Raw genomic sequence first — 20,999 nt, forward strand, 5'->3', positions numbered from 1 at the left:
CATTGTAATGTTTATCATAAGCATTGTAAAGCAGATGTCTTAACAGATGTCGACCAGGAATTTTTTTATGAGCAGTTCATTCATACCTATGTAAGATCGCTATGAAAATACAGACCGGAAGTCAAAAGACAACGAGCGCAGATCTGAAAAGGGGCGGGGCTACATAAGGTCTATAATGTCTGCCATATCATATTTGATATGCTAAGGCCTCAGCATTATCAAAACTTTGCTTAACTGTTGTACACAATGTTCTGTCTTCTGATTGATAGTTTATAGTTTTTATCAAGTAAAAGGCCTTTTAGTATAATTGTAAAAACCTTCAGGTCGTGGTCTTTTTGTGGTGAAATCTTTCACAATTTTTATGAAGTAAATGTAAGAATAACTTTCATATTGTTAGTAATATTTCAAGAACACTTGCTGGACTGAAGCATCTAATTTTTTATTTTAGACCAATCATGTTAAAATGTAAGTATCAAATATGAGCTATCAGGCTTTTGAGGTACATTTATTTATTATCTCTCAATCATCATTGTATTGCATTGGATTAGATGTTTTGCCCTATACAATTAAAATCTCAGAGCTTTCATCATAAAAATATCATCTTACTAAGACATTATTTGGAGATATAGTTACAACTGATATTTGCGTACATTTTAAGTAGTCTGTTATACTATTAATAAATATCTCATTTATTTACATCACAAGATATCAGAATTTCATTACCTTCAATTAATTACATTTCTGTCCATATAAATATCAGCAACTAGACAAACTGCATATTTTGCTCAGTTTGTAAATGCCTAATTAAAATGTAGGTGTTCTTTTTCCTCAGAGAATGAGCTCCATATTCTCACAATACATTATATATAAGCCATAAAAGCCTGATGTATCAAATTTGATATTCAACAAAAAAGCACATATGCAAAAAATGTTTAAACAAGCTAGTTTCAGCATATTTAATGTTAAACTGACTGTGTTTTCTCACCTTTGTGCTGATCAGATTGTTTGTCCTTGTTAGAGCTGTGCAAAGCGATTATCGACTGAGCAATCGCCAGTTTCTCCTCTAATTTCCGGCATGCCCTCTGCCTCTCCTTTAGGGCCTTCTGCAAACCTTCGACATGGCCGTTCCTCTCCAGACTTTCATCTCCAGGTGCATCTCCGCCTCCTAAACTTTTGCCACGCTCACTAAGCTCTTTCCCGAGTTTGGTCGATTTCTGAGCATGCTCAGTATGAATCTGAAGCAGCATCAAGAGGTTCTTATGAAGATTTTGGTGTGAAGAGACGGTTCCCTGAACACTCTGTTGCTGTAATGATTTGGAGCTCTCCAGGTTCTGAATGGGCGTGCTTGTCATTTGTTGGCGTTTCGCAGTGCAGACTGGGTCACTCAGAGACTCTCTCTCCAGCAGAGCACGCTGAAGCCTCTCCAGCCATTGCTGCAACATTGAATCGGACAAGTTCTCCAAATTAGACTGGTTTGGTTTCGAACAAACGTCTGCAAGAGACTGGACCGCGCCTTCAGCAGCTCTAATGCATTCAGATAGACAGTCAGTCAACTGTTGGCTTTTCCATGAGGGAACCTTCCCTTCCTGCGATTCGGGAGTGTATTTCCCCTCCAGACCTGCAGGTGTGCTGTTGTGCATGGCAGCGATAGTTGCACTCAACTTTTTAACAGCTGCTTCTGAAGTCCAGAGCTTCTCCTGCAGCTCTGCATTCGCCTTGCACTGCTGCAACAGTGACTCCTGCATTGTGTCCACCTGTCGTCGTAGGTCAGAGTCACGTCCGGGTGTCGGACCAACCTCTGAGATTTGAGAGACACTTGATCTGTCGTCACTATGCTGAGAAGTTCTGACCTGTCGAATCAAGTCCTCCAGCCTCTCACAGAGAATCTTTGGGTCTCCTTGCCCAGGGATTTGGTCTATTTGGCTGCTTGTTGTTTCTACATTTCGGAGTGATGCGATGGCAGACTCCGCTGTGTTTAGGCAGTCCAAGAGCTGAGCATTGAGTCGGTCTTTCTCCTCAACAGCCTTCTGAAGGTCTGCACAGTGACGCTGCAAAGATACATCTCCTGTTTGACCGATTCCACACTCAGAGTCCAGGCTGCAAGCAGTCAGGTACGCAATAGTGGACTCTGCTGCCTGCAGGGCTTCCAGGTACTCTCGGTTGAGCTTGTCCTTCTCCTGTAGCTCCGCCTGAAGCTCGTCCCATTCCTGGACTTGTTGCCTCAGGCGGGAGATTAGCTCCTCTTTCTCCTGGCATTCTTGATTCAGCAACTCTAACTGCGCCACAAGCTCAGATTCCAGATTCTGGTCTGTGTTCTGTCTCATGTGAGTTTTCTGTTTTGTTCCAGTGGTTGGACTCAGCCTAGCATCGTCAATATGGTCTAATTCGAGGTGTCCGTGCTGAGCTGAGCTTGAAGACATCTTGCTGTCAGTGCTGTAATCAGACTCCTCTGCACCAGTCAGGTCTTTGCTCCTTGGGCGAACGTGGTCTGAAATCACCTCATTCAGATCCTCAGAACTCTGCCCAGAGCTCCTACTGGGATTCACAGGTACTGGTAGCCGAGATTTTACTTTCGTCTGAAACAAAGAACATTATTTTACTGATAAGATACTTTGGAAAAGACAAAGCAGTGAAATCAGGTTTGGATGCATCTCCACCCTAGAAGCAATAAAAATTGTGAAGAAGGTGCGTACTTTATGTAGTAAACCACACTTAATCTAGTGTGCCATACTCGATAAAGCTTAGGGCTGGTAATTGGAAGGTTGCTTGTTCCATCCCTGCAAGCAATGAGCCATCAATATTTTTTCTTTGACTTCAAGTTGCTCCAATTGGCTTGTCCATTTTCTGAACACTCTCAGTATTGATTCGAAGCATCATAAATAGATTCTTATGAAGATTCAGGCAGAATTGCTTCTTATCGGGTTTGAACCTACAACCTTTTTGGTTACCACCACACATCCCCCTTTTATTCCAGCAGCATTAGTGCAAGTTATTTGATAGATACTCACTGAATGTCTGGCCCCGTGCTGCTTCTGATTCTTGTTGGGTTTGGTGCTTTGGCCCTGCCTTCTTTTTTCATCTTTCTCCTCCATTTCTTTGCTTTCTCTTTGTTTATTCTCTTTCTCCAGTGTGTTGACACGTCTCTCAGAATCTTTACGGTCTGTTTGCTTGCTTTCCATGTTACTGGCCATGCTGACCATAATCTCAGGGTAGAATTGACTTCCAGCATCAGAGGCAGAGTTTCGCTGCAGTTGCTCTTTTAGCATTCGAATGATTTTTCGATGACCTCTGGCTTCGGAGCGAAGTACTTTCACAGTTTGATGCAAGTCCCCATGGCTATCGCTTTCTCCAGAACTCTCTGCGCTTTCTTTGGACTCAGTGGCGTTTTCCTCCTTCAAAAGTCCACGGAGTTCAGAAGCTTCTGAGCGGAGTTTGGCCACTTGCTCCCTACAGATTCAGTAGTTAAGAGTTTGATCGGTTTTTAAAGTTTTAATTTGATACAAAACCAAAGCTACTGTGTGAATACCTAGTTAGCATGAACATACCTGAGTTGAGAGACTGACTCCGCCTCACAGTCTGTGAAAAGCGTTTGTAATTGTGCCGTTTCAGATTCGTCCCTGAGGAATCTGGACATGGGTGGTACTGCACCTTGCTCTCTCTGGGATTGCTGATTACTTTCACTGGAATCTTCTGGAGAACGATCTCCCTCATCACATCTCTCCTTAGAGATCAATAACACACGGGACAACATTAAATACAAAAACAAGACCACTGTGAGGTTTCCAGATGAGTGCTAAAGTAAAATTCAGAGCTGAAGATCACGATAACAGTAGATTAATACAAAACTGACTGATTCTGTCTCTTACCTTCATGTTAGGAGGCATCAGTGTTGCATCATCTTTAGTGGTAGGTGGCTGCTCTCTCTGTGGTTGCTACAGTAATGGGATGTTTGGTGACACATGACTTAACAACACAAAATGCCATAATGGAACAGAATATAAAGAAATCACACAGTAACGGTAGGATGGGTGGCTGCAGGTGATCATGTGTAAGAAAATAAGCCAGAAAGACAGAGAGAGGAGATAACAGGGGTTAGCGGGGACGGAAGAGAGAGACAAAAGAGACAGAGAGAAGAGGAAAAAGAGAGAACTAGAGGGAGAACAGACACATGCATAAACACTCATTCAGCAGACAAACACGTTACAGACACAAACTTCTATAGAAAGCCTAACCTACGGCTTACTAATGTTAGCTAGAAACTCTTCAACAGACATGAGGTCAATCATAAACGAAACACGAATGCACAAAATCAGAAGATTCCTGCTTTCACAATGGCATCAAAACAAATTTCAGCTTCGCACAAACATATTCCAAATAACATTATGAAACAATTACCAAAAAATGCATTTCTAAGATTTTAATACCTTGGTAGGTGTATAGAGGTTGATAAGGTCTGGATCTTTCTGAGAGTCTCTTGGATCATTACCCTTAATGTCATTCTCCATCAGTACCATCCTCTTCTGTAGTTCGGCATTCACTGCCTGGAGCTCTAAGACCTGAAAGTGAGAGTAAAATGTCAAATAACCATCAAACTTTGTTTGGCAAAAATAGTACTTAGTGGTTAGGCACGCACCTTTATTCTGAGTTGTTCTACAGTCAAGTGCTGGAGCTCCTCCTCTGGCCCCTCCCCCACACATATACTCATATAGGACGTCTGCTCGCCAATCAAACTCAGCGTGTCCACTAAAATCATCAGATTAATTAGCATATACAGTCAAATAATGATGAGTTCTGAGGCATAATAATCAGTAATGAACTAATATAACTACTTGAATCAAGTAATGGGGTAATTATATAAATGGGTATGTACGTACTAGAATCGTTGGCCTGTCCAACCCCTCCTCCTCGGTTCTGGATCTGCCCTAGTCGTGCTTGAAGAGAAGTGTTCCAGCGCTGAGCTTCCTCCAGTGCATTACGCATGCTCTCTAACTCTGAAGGGTTCGAACCTGCACACACGTACATACACGTTCAGTTAGTGGCATTGCAAACACTATATATTTCATGAATGTATGTGCATCGCCCTAATATTTACAATATCAAAAAACAAAAACATGAACATTGTTCTTTGCATTTTTTTGGCCTTTGTATTATTTAAAGGACAGCTGAGAAAACAAAACACAAGATATTATAAGGAGATAATCAGGATATGACAAACCGAATTTGTGCCATAGCATATTATCTGCACTAATCATGGCTATGATATTCTCTGCATATTTATTTTAGTTTAGTTTTCAGGTCCAGAAATAAAAGAAATCAAATTTAAAATCTATTCTTCATTGTATAAACTAAATTTACATTAATCCTTACTAAAGTTATAAAAAAAACTTTAGTCAATAGTGAGTGAATGTTTGTCTTTTGTTATTTGATTACCATTGAAACAGACAGCAGCGAAGCAGGAATATTAGACTGTTGTCATTTTAAGTTGCATGGATACTGTTACACAATTAACGGTTTGCGTTAATTCAAGACATAACAGACTATGTTCACAAGGACACTCTCCAAGACGGGAATTTTAATATAATTTTGTTTAAATTAGAAGTGAAAAAACATTCACAATGGCACCGGGCAGTCCTTTTTGTCGAGCCCTGCTGTATTTTGTATGCGTTTCATTTTGTTGTAGCATTTATTTAATGATTTAACCCAGACTTGATTATGCAACAGATATTATACAACTCAGTGCCTTCAAGCAGTTAATTAATAAACCACTGGTTTGTTGTATCAGCCATTTTTCATGCTAATTTGCAGATAAATCGGTGCATCTACTTCCAAGCATACAAACTACATTATGAGTAGTGTGCCAGAGACACCTGGGTTGGGAGGAAATTAATCGGGTGAATTTGTTTCAGTTTTTTGAGTGTGCGATGACTGGCAAGTAGAATAAAACAAGTTGAATTTGGAACAAATTCAAAATTATGTAGTGGAATGAACGAGTTAATGGGATAGTTCACCCAAAAATTAAAATTCATTTACTCACCCTCATGTTCCAAACCTGTATGAATTTATTTCTGCTGAACACAAAAGAAGATATTTTGAAAAATGTCATTAACTAAAAAGTTGATGGGCCCCATTGACTTCCATTAGTTTTTTTTCAACTGTTTGGTTACTGACATTTTTCAAAATATCTTCTTTTGTGCGGGTGAACTTTGTTTTGTTTTTTTGTGTAAACTATCCCTTTAAATTATCAAATAAAGATTTTTCCTGATACACTCACATAAAAAATCTAATACTGTAGGTGTATACATTTTTTAATCCCCTGATGGTTAGAGAAGGCATCGCAATGGCAACTATCCCACAAGGCAGATGGACACAAGAGGATTATGGGTAAACAGAGCAGAAACAGACCGGGGCATTCAGCATTCAGTGCCATTCAACACTATCTGATCTGTTTCTCTTGTGCATTTATACGAAAATGCATGAACTTACAAGAATAAAGTGAGCATATGAGGAAGTTATGATAGTTTTAAAGGTTAATCGATAGGAAAGTTTCTCATTAGCATTGGTATATATCTTGTATATGTTTACACAGATATATATATATGTATATAAATAAATAAAGAGTCTGAATAAGTGAAGGCATATATGTGTGCAGAGGAAGGGTGGGGTGAATTTAGTAGTGTTTTAGTGTTGATGAGACACACAGACAGTTACAACACTTTTATTAGAAATAATTTTTTCTATAAATAAATAACATCACAAATGAATGAATTAACATGCAACAAACAGACAGAAAAAAAACAGAAAACAGATGGCAAGAAAAAAGCAGATGGCAAGAAAAAAAAGTTCAAAAACAGAACAAACATACAAGCATATCAGAGGAAAGAGAAATGCAAGCTTGATATGAATAAAAAAGGACAGTTATGTGGAGATGGTATGATGTAGAATTTGGATGTGATATTATTGTGTGTGTTCAGCATTGCACCAGAGTTATCTAAAAGTCATCCAGAAATTCAAAAACCTGATGGGCAAAATAAAAAGCATAGCCTTTGACTGGCTTTAGCCCTGCATCATTGCTGCCTGGACAAACTAAAAGGTTCTGACTCTTTGTTTGGTATTTTGGGTGATTAGATTTAAAGCATGAGATCTGATTGGTTGTCAGCACTCTCTGGCTGTACTGCACCTTCTCTCTGTTTGGCTCTCTGGATCTCTTTCTGTAGCTGATCTCTCAACTCCGTGTTCATCTGGACGCCACTTTCTAGCTGCTGTCTGAGGAGTGAAACAGCTGTGAGCTCCAACTGCAGTGCCTGCAGCCTCTCAACACTGAAACAAGACAACATAAAACATTATTAAAATGCAGGTTTCATCGCATTACTACATATACAACCTTTTTGGTGTCACACACACCTGTCGCGCTCTTTGACGGCTCTGATGAGGTCGGAGTAGAGATGTTGCTCAGCTCTCAGAGCTCGATTTAACTTCACCTGCTCAGTCTGCAAATCAGATAGAGATGCAACATCCTACAAAATCAGAAGAAAACCAAAATTAGAGATGCAAACGCATGTCAGCTTAAGTAGTTGAATACCTGTTCACGCATGAAAAGTGTTTGTGTCCTTTTGTACCTGTTGTTGGTTATCTCCTCCAATGATGGTTCTTTCTCTCTGAGGGAGGGAGGACATGCTGCATTCAGTCTCACCCAGTTGGGAGGCTTGATCCCGGGTCAGATGCAGTCGACTGTCCCCTCTCTGAGACAAACTCTGGTGCAGCTCCTGCAGAGAACCACTCCACAAAATCAGATGGAAAATGCACTCTAATATAACCTCATAGCTCATGGTTGGTAGGACACAATATGGAACTCTATGGAAAAAATGAATGAGATTTTTTCTTCAGGAAACCTATTTTATTTTAGGATATTCAATAGTTCCGATCTGTATCTTTAAGGCAGTGAGGGTATATTTTGTGTGTAATTTACACTTACAGTAATGATTTCTTCTTTAGTTTTGAGTGTCGATGTTAGGGACTCGATATTGGCTGTCTGTCCCTCTAATCTTGCCTTCAGTTCTGAGACTATAGACTGAAGCTCTGCTAGAGAAATCTGTCACAAACACACACAGTTACTCTAAAAGTTTCATACGTTGAAACACACAAATCCACACATTTATTAGACAAAAAAAAGACCTTGAGCTGGTTCTCTCTCTTCAGTGCTGCGTTAAGAGCTTCTGTTTTCTCTGTGAGCTCTTTCTTCAAAACTACCACTGATTTCTTACTGACTGTAGTAATGTTCAGCGTTTCCTCACTGTTTCGCCTGCTCAGCTCGGCTACAAACAAACAAACACAAAGAATAGGTCTAGATATAATTTAAGTTGGGATGAATGATCCATTGCTGCCAGATTTTCCACATCAGTGCACCCTTACTCTAAAACTGTTGTATTCTTACAGTACAAACATGCTCTCACCTTCTCTTTCCTCAAGTTTCTCCTGTAACACCTCAATGGTCTGTCTGAGCTCCAGCACCTGAGGTGGTGGCGCTTCACCCATCTTCATTTCCAACAGGATCCGATCTTTGTCCTGTCCACGTTCTAGCAACTTCTATAAAACCAACAGCACATCACTTGCCATTTTACATACATTTACTGCCACAACATGACTATCTAATGACAGCGTTTGAACACTAAGCAATCAATCTAAGTAAGCAGCCTTGCAATCAAAAGATTGCAGGTCAAAGTCTCACATTGATGAGCGAGTCCTTCTCCGCCAACATTGAACGGAGTTCAGCACTCTCTAGGTGTCCCTCCTGTGTCGCTGTGGCATTCAGTCTCTGTGCGTTTCTGAGCTGCATCTGTGCGTCTGCCAACTGCTTGCGCAGATCCTGCAATTCAGCTGCACTCCCATTCAGAGCCTGTATGTGACGCTCCACACTCTCCTGCAAAGACAAAAACAAACAGCACATTTATTCCTCCCTACATGTAGAGTGACAGGAAATTGTGCTCATAAATGCATGTATCAAGCATTAGTGGAAGTGTACGTATGCAGTACCCTCATAAGCTGGTCTTTGCTGCTGATGGTGGCCAGCAGGTTTTCCACAGCGGTCTGGTTCTCAGTGACTAGCCTCTCTCTGTCCTTCACCGCCTCTGACAGCATTGCCTCTGTGAGTTTTAACCTTTGACTCATCTGCTCTGCAAGGTCACGACCCTGAGACTCTGACTGGCTCAGAACTCTATTGGCCATGTCCTGCAAAGTGAATTTGAAAAAACAAACACAAAAAGCAATTTCACACCAACCAAACACTGACTTGGGCCAGCATAAAAACTCTAGTGTGAAAGTGTGTGTACCTCCATGTCTCTCGTTTTGTTGTCCAGTGCTTGTTTTAAGTGTTGTATAATGGCGTCCTTCTCTCTAAGAGCTCTCTGAAGATTTTCTTCAGTCTCATCTTTACACCTCTGAAGATTCTTCAGTGAGTTCAACAACTGCTGCAGTTCGAGATCTCTCTCCTTTATGAGAGCATCAAAACTCTACACGCATACACACACAAAGAAAGAAACCATTAGCATCTGATTCCACATTAGCCCAACATCCAATCAGAAGTTAAGGAAAGTTAGGAAACTATGACAATATGCTAAATTTATAGATGTAAACACACTTACGTTAATGGTCTCCTCATTGTGTGAGAGCAGGTTGTTGAGACGTTCCACATCTCTCTCTTTCTCTCTCAAACTCAGCTGCAGCAAATGGATCTCATTTTCATTCTCCTCCATGGCTGCAAACTTATCATCCAATGCTTTCTGCACACAAATTAAAAGATCTCATGTTGAGTGTGATCAGTATTATGGAGGATCTGGATTGACACTGGCAAAACACCACATTTCTGACATCAGAAACTGAAATCACTAACATACTGTACTTTTAAGTACTTCTGTATTTCTATATGAATACAAAAAATAATAAATGAACAGATGCAAACCTCAAGTGCTTTCTCTTTCTCCTTTAGTCGTGCTCTCAGTTTAGCGACTAGGGGATCACCTTCTTCCTGGGTTCTGTTCTTTTCCAAATCTCTAACCATGTTCATATAGTCCTGTTAACACAGTCTGGAGTGAATGAAGGCAGAGAGGTGTTGTGTGCAAGCTCTGTGTGTGTGTGTGTGTGTGTGTGTGTGTGTACCTGCAGCTGCTGGTCTTTATGATTCAGGCTGGCTGTAAGTCGTTCTATAGTGGTCTGTAGTTTTTGTTCAGAAGCACGGTTCTGTTCTTGCTGTTCTAGACGCTGCTGTTCTAGAGCGTTCTCTCTGTCAGCCAGAGCGCAGTTTAGCTTCTTTACCTGGTTCTGAAGATCCTGTAGTTAAAAAAAGAACGCATTTAAAAAAAAAATTATTATTGTTATTATTAAAAGATTTTATTTTAGCATTCAAATTTCTAAATCATTTTAGAAAAATGTTTTTTTCAGATAGTTTTTCTCCCTACGTGATAAACCATGCAAATCTTCTTTGTATTGTAAGAAATCTTTAGTTAAATATTGCCTTTTATTGCTATTTATAAAACTGGGAAATACAGCAATAAGAAAAGTAATATTTCCAACCGTTTTCTTATAGTGTATTAAAAATGTTTCCTGTTTCTGCACGTGTTTGTGTTACTCACGTTAGTATCCTTGTCTCCCTTCTTCTTCTGTTGCTGTAGTTGCTCCAGCTCTTGTTCCAGCTGCAGTCTGGCCTGCTGAAGGAGGGAGAGTTCTGAATCTCTGCTGCCGAGCACACGCTGCAGTCTCTGGGCTTCCAGCAGCGACGAGTGAGCCTCCGCCTGGAGCCTTGACAACTCAGCCTGCTGCTCCAGGAGAAGAGACTGCTGGTCTTCAGCCCCCTGGAACACAAAGAAGAATGTAATACACACACTACACAAACCCTTCACCCACTCCTATACGAGTGATGAGGAGTAAACAAGTAGCATGAAAGCTCCAGCTGTCAATCAACTGCACTCAAAAAAATGTGGGGTAGTTTTAACTCAATTTTGGGTCAAATATGGACAAAACCAAACGTTGTATTAAAAATGCAATTTAAAAATGTAACCCAACGGCTGGGTTTGTCCATATTTGACCCAAAATTGGGTTAAACCAACCCAGCATTTTTTAGAGTGTGTTGATTCAGAGATTAGAGTCTTTACTCAAAAGTGCACATGAGCTACATGCCTGATATTTCTGTAATTTGGCTTTATGAAGGGCCTCTCGAGCCTTAGCCAGAGCCTGATCCTTCTCTTCAAGATCACCGGACAAATCTTCGATCTAAAATAGAGACAGAAAGAAAGAGAAATAGATATAAAATAGCATTTTATGATAGTTTTTATTGTGAAATTTGATCAAATTTTAAGGGAAAATTATGTTATTTGAGATTGTTTTCAAATACAATATGGAATCAATGTCAATGTTTGACTGAGTCGTACTTCTTTTTCCTTCTCTTTGAGAACTAGACTGAGGCCCTGGATTGTTTTGTCTCGTTTTAAAGAGTTCTTCTTCTCTGCAGTTAGCTCGATCTCTTTCTCCTGAAGCTCATCAGAAAGAGCCTGAAACACAGTAGGAAAGCCAGTCAGACTAACACATATGTATCCTTTGCTGTTTAATGACCTCTAAAATGAAAACGGTCATTAAACTATTTCTGAAATGCCAGAAAATCATTTGTCATACCATTACCGGCCATGTTAAAATGGCTAATGTCAATTTTTGATGCCAGTAGTTTGCATGTATGCAGAGAGGATTTGTTTTTACCTTCTTTTCGCTCTCCATTTCTTCTAGCGTGTGTTTAAGTGTCTGGCTGCTGCTCTTGGCCATGTTCAGTTCTTCAGTCAGCTGTCTGGTCTTCTGCTCCAATCTGCTCAGCTCATTCTGCCTTTCAACTAATACCTGTGACACACATAAAAGCACTTTTAATTTGAGACAAACAAAAACGAAGCTGTTCAGTATAGTAATAGAATTCATTGCCCTTAATGTTCTTAATATTTTTTTGTCGTACTCTACTGTTTGAGTAAGCAGAGGGTCATCAAAATGTCACAGGCAGTGTATGAGGGGTGTACCTCCTGTTTGAGAGGAGTGTAATCATCATTAAATTCCTCCTCCATCTCTCTCAGGCTTGTCTCCATCCTCGATTTCCATGACGCATCCCTGTGGGCATTTCCACGTGTGTACTGTGGATGTTTCAGTACTGGAATTTTGCTCCCATTGTAGTGTGGGACGGGCCGCACTCCTTGCACACTCTTCAAGAGCTGAAGTATATCAAACAGCACCGTGGTCGTTTCTAAGGTTCCGGGGGTTGAGTTTTTCAATGGCTGTGTCCGTCTGAAGGGTGATGCACTGATGAGGGCGTGGTCATGCTGCCCCAGGGCCACTGATTGGAGGGAAGCCGACCGTGATATCAGAGTGCTCTTCTTATGCACGACGTCCAGGTAGTCTCGACTAAGAGAACGAGGTCGGGCTCCCGGCCCACCAGCTGTTCTAGAACGCATGTCGCTGCTCTGATGTGAACATGAATATGATTTTGAACGGTGTGAGTGATCTGTTCCTATTCTACTAAGAGGCTCAAGGCTCACACACCTCCTTAATCGACCTTTGAACTTCTGCTGATGGCCATCACCGACAATACCCACAGCAAAAGGCCCTTGACTTCTTCCTGAAGTATCCTGTATGTTATCAGTCCACGCTTGCCGCTGCTTTGGTTGAGGTCGCTGGATGCATTGCAGCCGTTTTGGACTACGTAAACTTGCTCCAGTCTGAACTTCCTGTTTGAGAGGTTTCTGTGATGCGTTTCCACCTAGTTTGGTTGGGTTATGTTGTTTGTATTTGTTCGTGATTTGCGTTTTCAGTCCATCTCTCTCCTTCTGTAGCCGCTGCAGCTGAGAAGCATGTGTTTCTTGCAGTTGTTCAATGGCGACATCACATTGGACGACACGCTCGAGCAAGAACACGCATTTCCCGCAGAGAAACTCACTGTGACCGTCCCGTTGCAACTCTACACCCAACACATGAGAGAGGACCACTGCCAGCCTCAGACGGCCACATGCACTGAACAACCAACGACACTGACCGCCCTGCACGCATATGCCGCACACACGGCATGGGTCACGCATGTTCACCAGACGAACACTAAAACTCTGATACCACTGACAAATAAACACACTTCAAAAACATGGCATCGCAAAGCTCTCTGATCTTTACACGTGATATCGTTCCATCCATCTTCCTCTGAGTCTTCCTGTCCATCTCCCTCTGCACTGAACTAACTGTGCTCTGCCCACACAGATTTAAACCCTCTAATCCACAAACACACACAGGAAATCCATTGGGTGATGTGCACAATGTCTGCTAACACACACACGTCACACACACACACAGAGAGTAATCCTCTCAGCGGGTGCCTGATGAGAAGAGTTGTATTTGGGCCACTGATGCTCATGCTACAGGTCACGCTGGAACATGTTAGTAGGGGTGGTTTCACTCGACCAGTATTTCAATGTCTTTCCTTCCAAATGCTCTACAAAGACATAATTCATATCGTTTGGAATGCAGGGTTTCCCATACATTCGTTAATTTGTGGCGGCCCGCCACAATATCAACGCTGACCGCCACGCATTGATTTTCAGGATCATCCGTTGGAGGACGGATTGTTGCCGGTGCTTATTCCACCAGAATCAATCCGGAGTTGAATGGTCAGTATAATGAACACTATAACTCTAAAAAGTTAGTCTGTTAAATGCTGTCGCGTTTCCTCCACAGATTCGCGCAATTTACTAAAACGTAATTTTTTTCCTCTCACGATCAGTCATTCCAAAAATCATGGCAACGGACATTGGTAGGTTTAAATATATCACAGAGCCACCACACTAGACATTATTATATTATTACTGATAATGAGACGTAGGCCTAAGCGTGTTATCCGAGCATTAATGGCAAGGAAAGACTCCTATACTGTGAGCGGCACATGTGAGGTGTTTTCTTACTTATTTCTGCTCCGAGGTCTTGATTATGGCATTTCTTTGAGGTTTAGAAGCCAGTATTCCAGTATTTGGTCTTTTATGAATTCTCATAATCTGTCCAAATACACATTTTGGGTATCTAACGTATACTTTACTGGAGTAATTATTTATATATATATAATTAATAATATATAGTAATTTTTCAGCCGACTTTTTACTTCTACTCCTTACATAGGCTATTCACGCAATTATCTGTAGGCTACTTTCTACTCCATACATTTTAATACAAAGCCTACTGTTATGGCATTTCGGCTTGTTTTCATTTCTGTTTGACATTGTAAAAAAAAAAAACCTATCCAGATAAATCGCGCCATCCAGATAGAGTGCATTTGATTGTGGTTGGATGAGAAGTAGGCCTATAAACATATACCATTCCGGTTTGTACACGGTGCATAACACCTGCAAGAAGTGTCACGCATTGATTGTCACAGAGTCACTCGTTTCGGTCTTTTGTATTTATCTCATGTAAAAACTGTTTATAATATATTTAATATGCCGCAGCACCCAAAATGTCTCTGGCCGCGCTGCTCTTACTATGCAACGGAACCGGCAGGAAACAAGCGCGTCTCCCCTGGAGTTCTGCAGTCGAGCCTGCCACTTATCAGCCAATCAAAAAAATAAGAAAAATGCTATACAATAGCCAATCAGAAAATAGTATTATTGTATCTGGGTAAGATTTAATGCAACAACCAAAAAATATATATATATATATCCTGAAATTGTTCACTTGATTCTCTCACTCCTGCTGCCTTTCTTCAAAACTTAAACTCAAAACTTATTTTTAATAATCTGAACAACAAACCCTAATTCAACTACGGTGAATGTCATGAATGACATCTTAAAATTGTGTGGTTTGAGGAGAGGTTACTTTTCACCAATCAGACTTGCAATGTGTGCCTGGCAGGCAATAGGGAAGATGAAAAAAATCTCAAAGACTTGCATTGAAGGAAGTACCTGAGCCATATCTAGAGATCAGAAGATCACAAGGACTTGAGATTGTAGTCTTCAGACTTGGGCCAGAACACTTAACAACCATCAATGACTAAAGTGGCTAAAAATCACTAATAAACCTCAAACAAATTTACAGCAACACTTTGGTGACCATCTACAACACCCTAACATCAAAACACAGAGTGAATGGTTTTTAATGCTTGGGTTTTCATTTGCAACAGACACAGACTGCTGCCAACCTGCTAATCCAGCTTAGCACACTGCCCTTCTAAGGGCTCCCACACTCTTTGACCTTTCCAGTCATTTTTAATTACAAGATCGGATATATTTCTCAGGGTGGATCAGGGACCAATCTTTTAAAGAGGTAGATTCAAACTATTATGCTTATGAGTCCACAAATGTCTATAATAAATCCTGAAACATGAATGGATGATTCAGCTTTCAAAGGCCACTTTCTCCATTTTTTTATGTTAAGTAAGAAATAACTAGTAACATGCCACCCAATAATCAACACAGGCCAATATAACCATGCTGGCTTGCTTACAAGCGAGTTTTACTCTATACACACACTCATGAAGAGGAGCATTCTGGTAGTTCTCTGCTTACCTGTTTGTCTCTTTCTGCATTTTCTCTCCCATGGTCTAGTTCTTCTCTAAGGATCTGTAAAAACAAAAAATACACAAAACACCATCACTCAAGTGTTTGTGCAAGTGCCTTTGAGATAGAATAAACATTGGTGTAAGAAAGCCACTGTTGTGCTTTACAAAACTGAGAGACTAACCTGTAGCTGACTGTCTTTTTGGCCAATCAGGGAGTTCAGCTGAGTCATCTGCTCTCCTGTAGGCTGGTGTGGGTCATTCCTCTGAAGCTCTCCAATCATGGCATCTTGATCTTTGAGTGTCACCTGCAGTTGCTCAATAACACTGTGGAAAACATATCAGGGATTTTCAGAACTAAAAGTTATACTTTGTTAATCAATTAATTGTCTTTTAGTACTTTCATTTCTTTCTTGATTACCTCTCCTTCTCCTGAAGGGCTTGCTGGAGCTCTTTGAGCCGTTCAGGGATGGATCCTGAATCAGCCGAGGACCCCGGATGGTTGGCGGCCTGTTGCTTTTTCTCCAATTCAATATTTTTCAGCTTCTCCTGTTCAGCAATGGTGGCCATGCTTTCCAATTCCTCTTGGGCAGCTTGCAGAGACTGAAGAAAAAGAGAAAGCAAGGGCAATAACTAAAGATGAAGAACATGTTCTCAACCATTTGCAAAAAACATTGTGGGGTTTGTTTTACCTCCTCCAGCTCTTGAATCCGAGTGTTGAATGCTTCTCTGAGCGACTCCATTTCTCTGTGCATCTTCTCTCTGCCATCATCAACAACACCTCGACTGGCCAAACTCTCCAGTGCTTTCCTAGACACACAAACACATACCATTATGATCCTTGTCTTACATCCAATGGCGTCTACATGTTCTCAAATGCAAATATTCAACCTGAAAGCCCAAATTAGACATAACCAAGCGTTTCCAGTGTAATGTTCATTTCATAAATGACAAAAATGTTGTTTATACATTTTTCAAATGTCAGGAAATTTGGGACGGGTCTTAGTTTGACATGTTTTAATCAGTTTGCACATTTTTTTTCACATTTTTTTTATATCAAAAACCATTTCAGTAAAAAAAAACTGAAATGTATAGGACAACGTAAAGCAAAATATTACCACTTAGTAATGAAATTACAGCCAATCAGAACAATTTGATGTTTAATAGCTATGTGGAATGACTCACACTTGTGAGCTACATTTCACAATCCAGTGTTTACCGCAGGATTTTTGTGAAACCGTGGTGGGTGGACGTCAGTCCCTCTACAGTGGTACGTGCGGGGGCATTTTTTTTTAGACAGAAACTGCAGTCAAGCTTTTATTTTGGCGGAAACTTAAAAAGAGGCTCATCACAAATCTATGCAAATGTGAAAATAATGCATAACTGCGTTCCCAAATGCTCAGCACATGCTCAGATGGAGTTCACATACATCCATTCACTGTGAACAGATGCGGAGCTGATCACGTGAGCACTTCTCTGTGTGCAGTCTTTTGATAAGGACACAAAGCCTTATCACGCTTTCGATATTAGTTTGTTTGATAGCAATGGCGCAAAACATGACATTAAAGTATGAAAATATGACATTAGATAAATCATTGCACGATATCTATCAAAAACTAAAACCAAGATACAGAATGTCTATCACATATCATAATTGGTTAGGACAGACAGCCAACAAGAAGAACAAAGAAACAGGTTTTATTGCTTGTCGCATCAAGTTAGGATGGTTAATTAGGAAAAATAGGAAGTGAACATATAAACAAGACTTACGATGCAGACACAAGCAGTTCCTGTTTCTCAGCCAGATCTCGTTTCATTGACTCCACCTCCACTTTCAGCTCAATGTTCTACACACACAGATATAAAAGTTACTTACAATCAATAAAATAAGGTCACTGTGCATAGAACTACTTGCATCAAAAGCCCCTTTCTCACTGGGTAGTTCTAGGAACTAGCCATTAGGATGGTTCCCCAAGAACTACATTTTCCCAAAGGGCAATTTTCCTGGTTGCATTCGAACCACCAGTAGGAACTCTTAAGTAACGTAAAGTAAGTAGCTTTGCTTGTTGTTTTGGATTTTATTTTCACAGACCGGCGGACATTTATCATGAAAACGCCAGAGCCTGAACACACAGCACTCCCATTCATCGGTTTAACAGTCCTGTTGAATAGATTATTAGATAGAACTGTTTACAAAGAAAGTAGACCGTATATGAAACAGTATTAGCGTTTGCCATGTGGTTGATGCCCAATGTCGCTAGCTGAGCAGAAGTTCATAATCATGTTTCGCTTGATCCCCTCAAAGTTGCGTTGGATTTTCTCTTTGGTTTACTGTGCGTACCCCACCTCCGGCAAGAACGACAAAATTCGATATTACCACCCTACCAACAAAGCCGTAGAAAGATTCATGGACGCTCTGACGTAGATTGAATGCTTGGTCTTTTTTAAAGCTTTATTTAAAAGGGGCCGTTTTTCATGTTTTTCATATTCGTACAGTTAGTTCGAGGTGAAAATATAGAGCATAGGCTATAATCTCTGTGTGTGTACACGTCTTTTTTTTTTTTAAATGGCAGGTGCTGGTGTTTAGTGTGGGTTCGGCCAATTAGCTTACAGTTACGTCACTGGAAGTTCCTATTATGCTGGGTTAGACCCCACAAGTTCTAGGAACGATGTCATATTTGTGCACATGTGTGTTTGTGACGGTGTGCGTCAGTAACCGTTTTGTAAATGTCCTCTGTGGAGTCGTCACATTTCTGCTGCACACGTTCTTCCAGAAAATAGATCCTGAGCTTCAAGTTAAAGTTTTCCTTTTTCAGAACAGTGATTTGCTGCAAGGGAAATCAGAAGACAGAAATTACTCAAGAATATTCCTGAATACATACACAGACAATGCAAACAATGCAAAATCTTCTTATTTAAGCTGTAGTTCTGGAAAATTTCAAGTAATAGACTGGAATTTACACTATATTAACATACACCACAGCTCTCTTGGGACATTCATTAGAGGTTATAGTAGTGATTCTAGCTAGATTCATATTTTCATATTTTAAATGGTCCCGGTCACAAAACCAGATTGAACAACAATGAACTAGAGAAAATCTCCATCAGAATTTTTATTCTGCCTGAACTATCCCTACACACTGAACATTTAGGAATATTCAGTGATTTCTCATTACAATACTCAGACTCATTCATGAAAAAACATAAGCAGAGCTGTTCTTCAAATAACTGAATTGCAGAAAAAGAGCGAGAAAGGGGAATGTGGAGGGAGGGGACGAGAGCTAAAAGAGAGTAATGAGTGTGTCAGTAATAAGGGTTGGCATGAGTGTGTGTGTGTGTAAGAGAGGCTGCCAGGGCAGTGAACTGTGCGTCATTGTACTCCGAGCGTTTTTCACTTCAACATCTGGGGCAGAAAGAGGGGGAAGGGAAAGAAAGAAATACAAATAGTCTGAAATAACAACAAACACCACAGTGATGGGCAGTGGTACCTTCTTCTGAAAGGTCTCTGTGTTTCTACAGCACACACTTTCTCTCTCTCTAAATCATACACACAGCCACAGGAATGCACAACGATCTTTATCTCAGTACAAAGAAATAAACCCCTTTCCTTAAATGGACAGGCAGATATTCTATACCAGAATATCATGATTGCCAAAGAAACCAAAATAGTTGCATGCTGACGCTGACCCATTAAAATGAAGTTTAAAATCATCAATAAGTAAGAAAGGCATTTAAACTGATAACAATGAGAATGTTTACACAAAATTATTTTTCATTCAAAGTTTCAAACTCATTTTAAGGGTTTAGATCCAGATCCAGAAGTAAACAAGTCTAAATATTCTGATTTTAATACATCAAAACATAAACAGGCGTGCACACTGAGTAAGCTGAAAGAACACTAAACAACATGATAAACAGAGATAAAGAAAATGCACACAATTCTAAAGGTGTGGATTTGGTTTTGCTTAAACTATACAGTTCCAGATGAAGAGAAAAATAGCTGCTTATAACAAATAATCATGTAAGGATAATGAATATATAAGCACACTTAATGGCTGTTTCAAAACCTTGTGAGCTGCCTATTAAGACATCATTTGTGTCATCACAGGCACAGTTTCCTAAGAAAACAAACAAAAGCAAACATTCTGATTCAATTCAAGAAATGTTCAGGTTTGTTGTACTTACGTTCTCGTAATCTTTCATGGTCAGAGCTTTGGTTGGAGACATCCTCTGTCCTGGAAACAGAGGCGTTGCAGATGAGAAGACAACAGACAGACGAATGAACAAACACACTTCTGTTCACTCCAGAAATTATCTTATTTCAAACAAGTGTCTTATTTGTTATTTTCAGAATATTTCAACCTTTGAGGCTTTGATGAAAATCTAACTATGACCATGTGGTTTGGTACGCAAGGACAGACTTCAGAGAGAAATACAACAAGCGTGTGAGGCCGTGTGTGTCTTCATAACAGATTTAAAAGTAAAAGTCTAGAGGCAGGAACAGGATCTGCTGCCTTTCATCTCATTCTTTTACACAACACTAACAGTCTCTATAACTCAGAGTATATAGTCCTAAATTTGCTTAAAAATTAAAATCTCTTAAAAAGCATAAATTCCTCATTTGTGTTGAACTTTAAGCATGCGTATATTGCATATGAATGCATTCATATTTTTATTTATTTGTTTATTCATTATTTTCTGCAAGCTCCAAGACTGTTGCGGTCACTGTCACTTCTTGAAGGAACAATAGAGAATGAATCCCATTCAATATCGTGATGTATTGAATTGTGATTTCAATCGTGAGGTAAATTGCGATACCCGGTCCAAGTAATGAGATTATATTAAAAGATATGAGGGAATGTCTACCTGTTATGTTTTCCATGCTGAAAGTGCTGCTGCTCAGAGACTCCGGCAGTCTGGAAATACTGCAACAAACACACACACAACACAAAGAGACAAACATAAGTTACACATACACAGAGTCACCCTCCAATGACAAAAATAAAACAGCAAGAAAAATACACAAAAATCACAACAAATCCCAAACCTGAAACAGGTGCAAATATCCAGAGGTTACACTGAATACTAGCGTCTAGCCTATTCTATTTTACGATCCAGCTCATGGCAACACGCACAAACAGTGAAAGAATGGACAGTGCATATATATGTGTGGAATGGATGCTATTCATAATCCAACCTCAAGGCCGGGAACAGGAGCAGAAATAATATGTGTGTGTGCTATCATAACTTTAAAGTGCAGTGCTGGCTACAAGCGAGAGCATGATGTAAGCAGGCTGTCTGAAACTAATGCGCATGCACAGATCACAGCATCTTTTGGCTCGTTTCCACTGAGCGGTACGGTACGCTTCGAGTCGCTAAACCAGGATCCAGCTAGCGTTTCCACCGTCAACAGTACCCTTACTTGAAAGGCGTGGTGTTTGCCGGAAAG

The 20,999-nt window shown here is 40.2% G+C and overlaps 1 protein-coding gene across 8 annotated transcripts in view; it reads right to left on the minus strand.

Annotated features, from left to right (window-relative positions):
* The window catches only part of cdk5rap2 (CDK5 regulatory subunit associated protein 2), a 44,782-nt gene that overhangs the window by 16,868 nt on the left and 6,915 nt on the right, over positions 1 to 20,999 (minus strand). For 6 of the 8 annotated variants that reach the window (XM_089124051.1, XM_089124049.1, XM_089124047.1 and 3 more), the window contains exons 2-32: positions 20,417 to 20,475; positions 19,736 to 19,785; positions 18,268 to 18,378; positions 17,321 to 17,397; positions 16,243 to 16,360; positions 15,972 to 16,153; positions 15,736 to 15,877; positions 15,561 to 15,614; positions 11,743 to 11,877; positions 11,421 to 11,540; positions 11,170 to 11,262; positions 10,626 to 10,844; positions 10,153 to 10,323; positions 9,956 to 10,066; positions 9,639 to 9,776; positions 9,327 to 9,506; positions 9,031 to 9,225; positions 8,726 to 8,917; positions 8,451 to 8,583; positions 8,173 to 8,312; positions 7,973 to 8,089; positions 7,617 to 7,763; positions 7,402 to 7,514; positions 7,178 to 7,317; positions 4,875 to 5,006; positions 4,634 to 4,743; positions 4,425 to 4,556; positions 3,867 to 3,932; positions 3,546 to 3,721; positions 3,009 to 3,447; positions 986 to 2,576 (exon numbers count right to left, since the gene is read on the minus strand). In XM_089124051.1, the coding sequence (XP_088980177.1) occupies positions 986 to 2,576; positions 3,009 to 3,447; positions 3,546 to 3,721; positions 3,867 to 3,932; positions 4,425 to 4,556; positions 4,634 to 4,743; positions 4,875 to 5,006; positions 7,178 to 7,317; positions 7,402 to 7,514; positions 7,617 to 7,763; positions 7,973 to 8,089; positions 8,173 to 8,312; positions 8,451 to 8,583; positions 8,726 to 8,917; positions 9,031 to 9,225; positions 9,327 to 9,506; positions 9,639 to 9,776; positions 9,956 to 10,066; positions 10,153 to 10,323; positions 10,626 to 10,844; positions 11,170 to 11,262; positions 11,421 to 11,540; positions 11,743 to 11,877; positions 15,561 to 15,614; positions 15,736 to 15,877; positions 15,972 to 16,153; positions 16,243 to 16,360; positions 17,321 to 17,397; positions 18,268 to 18,378; positions 19,736 to 19,785; positions 20,417 to 20,475 (5,783 nt within the window). Of the gene's footprint in view, positions 1 to 985; positions 2,577 to 3,008; positions 3,448 to 3,545; positions 3,722 to 3,866; positions 3,933 to 4,424; positions 4,557 to 4,633; positions 4,744 to 4,874; positions 5,007 to 7,177; positions 7,318 to 7,401; positions 7,515 to 7,616; positions 7,764 to 7,972; positions 8,090 to 8,172; positions 8,313 to 8,450; positions 8,584 to 8,725; positions 8,918 to 9,030; positions 9,226 to 9,326; positions 9,507 to 9,638; positions 9,777 to 9,955; positions 10,067 to 10,152; positions 10,324 to 10,625; positions 10,845 to 11,169; positions 11,263 to 11,420; positions 11,541 to 11,742; positions 11,878 to 12,047; positions 13,117 to 15,560; positions 15,615 to 15,735; positions 15,878 to 15,971; positions 16,154 to 16,242; positions 16,361 to 17,320; positions 17,398 to 18,267; positions 18,379 to 19,735; positions 19,786 to 20,416; positions 20,476 to 20,999 lie in introns of those variants that run through there. The other 2 variants (XM_089124048.1, XM_039679208.2) reach the window with 2 other exon arrangements.

This window comes from Pimephales promelas, chromosome 19 (assembly GCF_988280905.1).
Source record: "Pimephales promelas chromosome 19, fPimPro1.hap1.1, whole genome shotgun sequence".
Taxonomy (NCBI): Eukaryota; Metazoa; Chordata; class Actinopteri; order Cypriniformes; family Leuciscidae; genus Pimephales; species Pimephales promelas.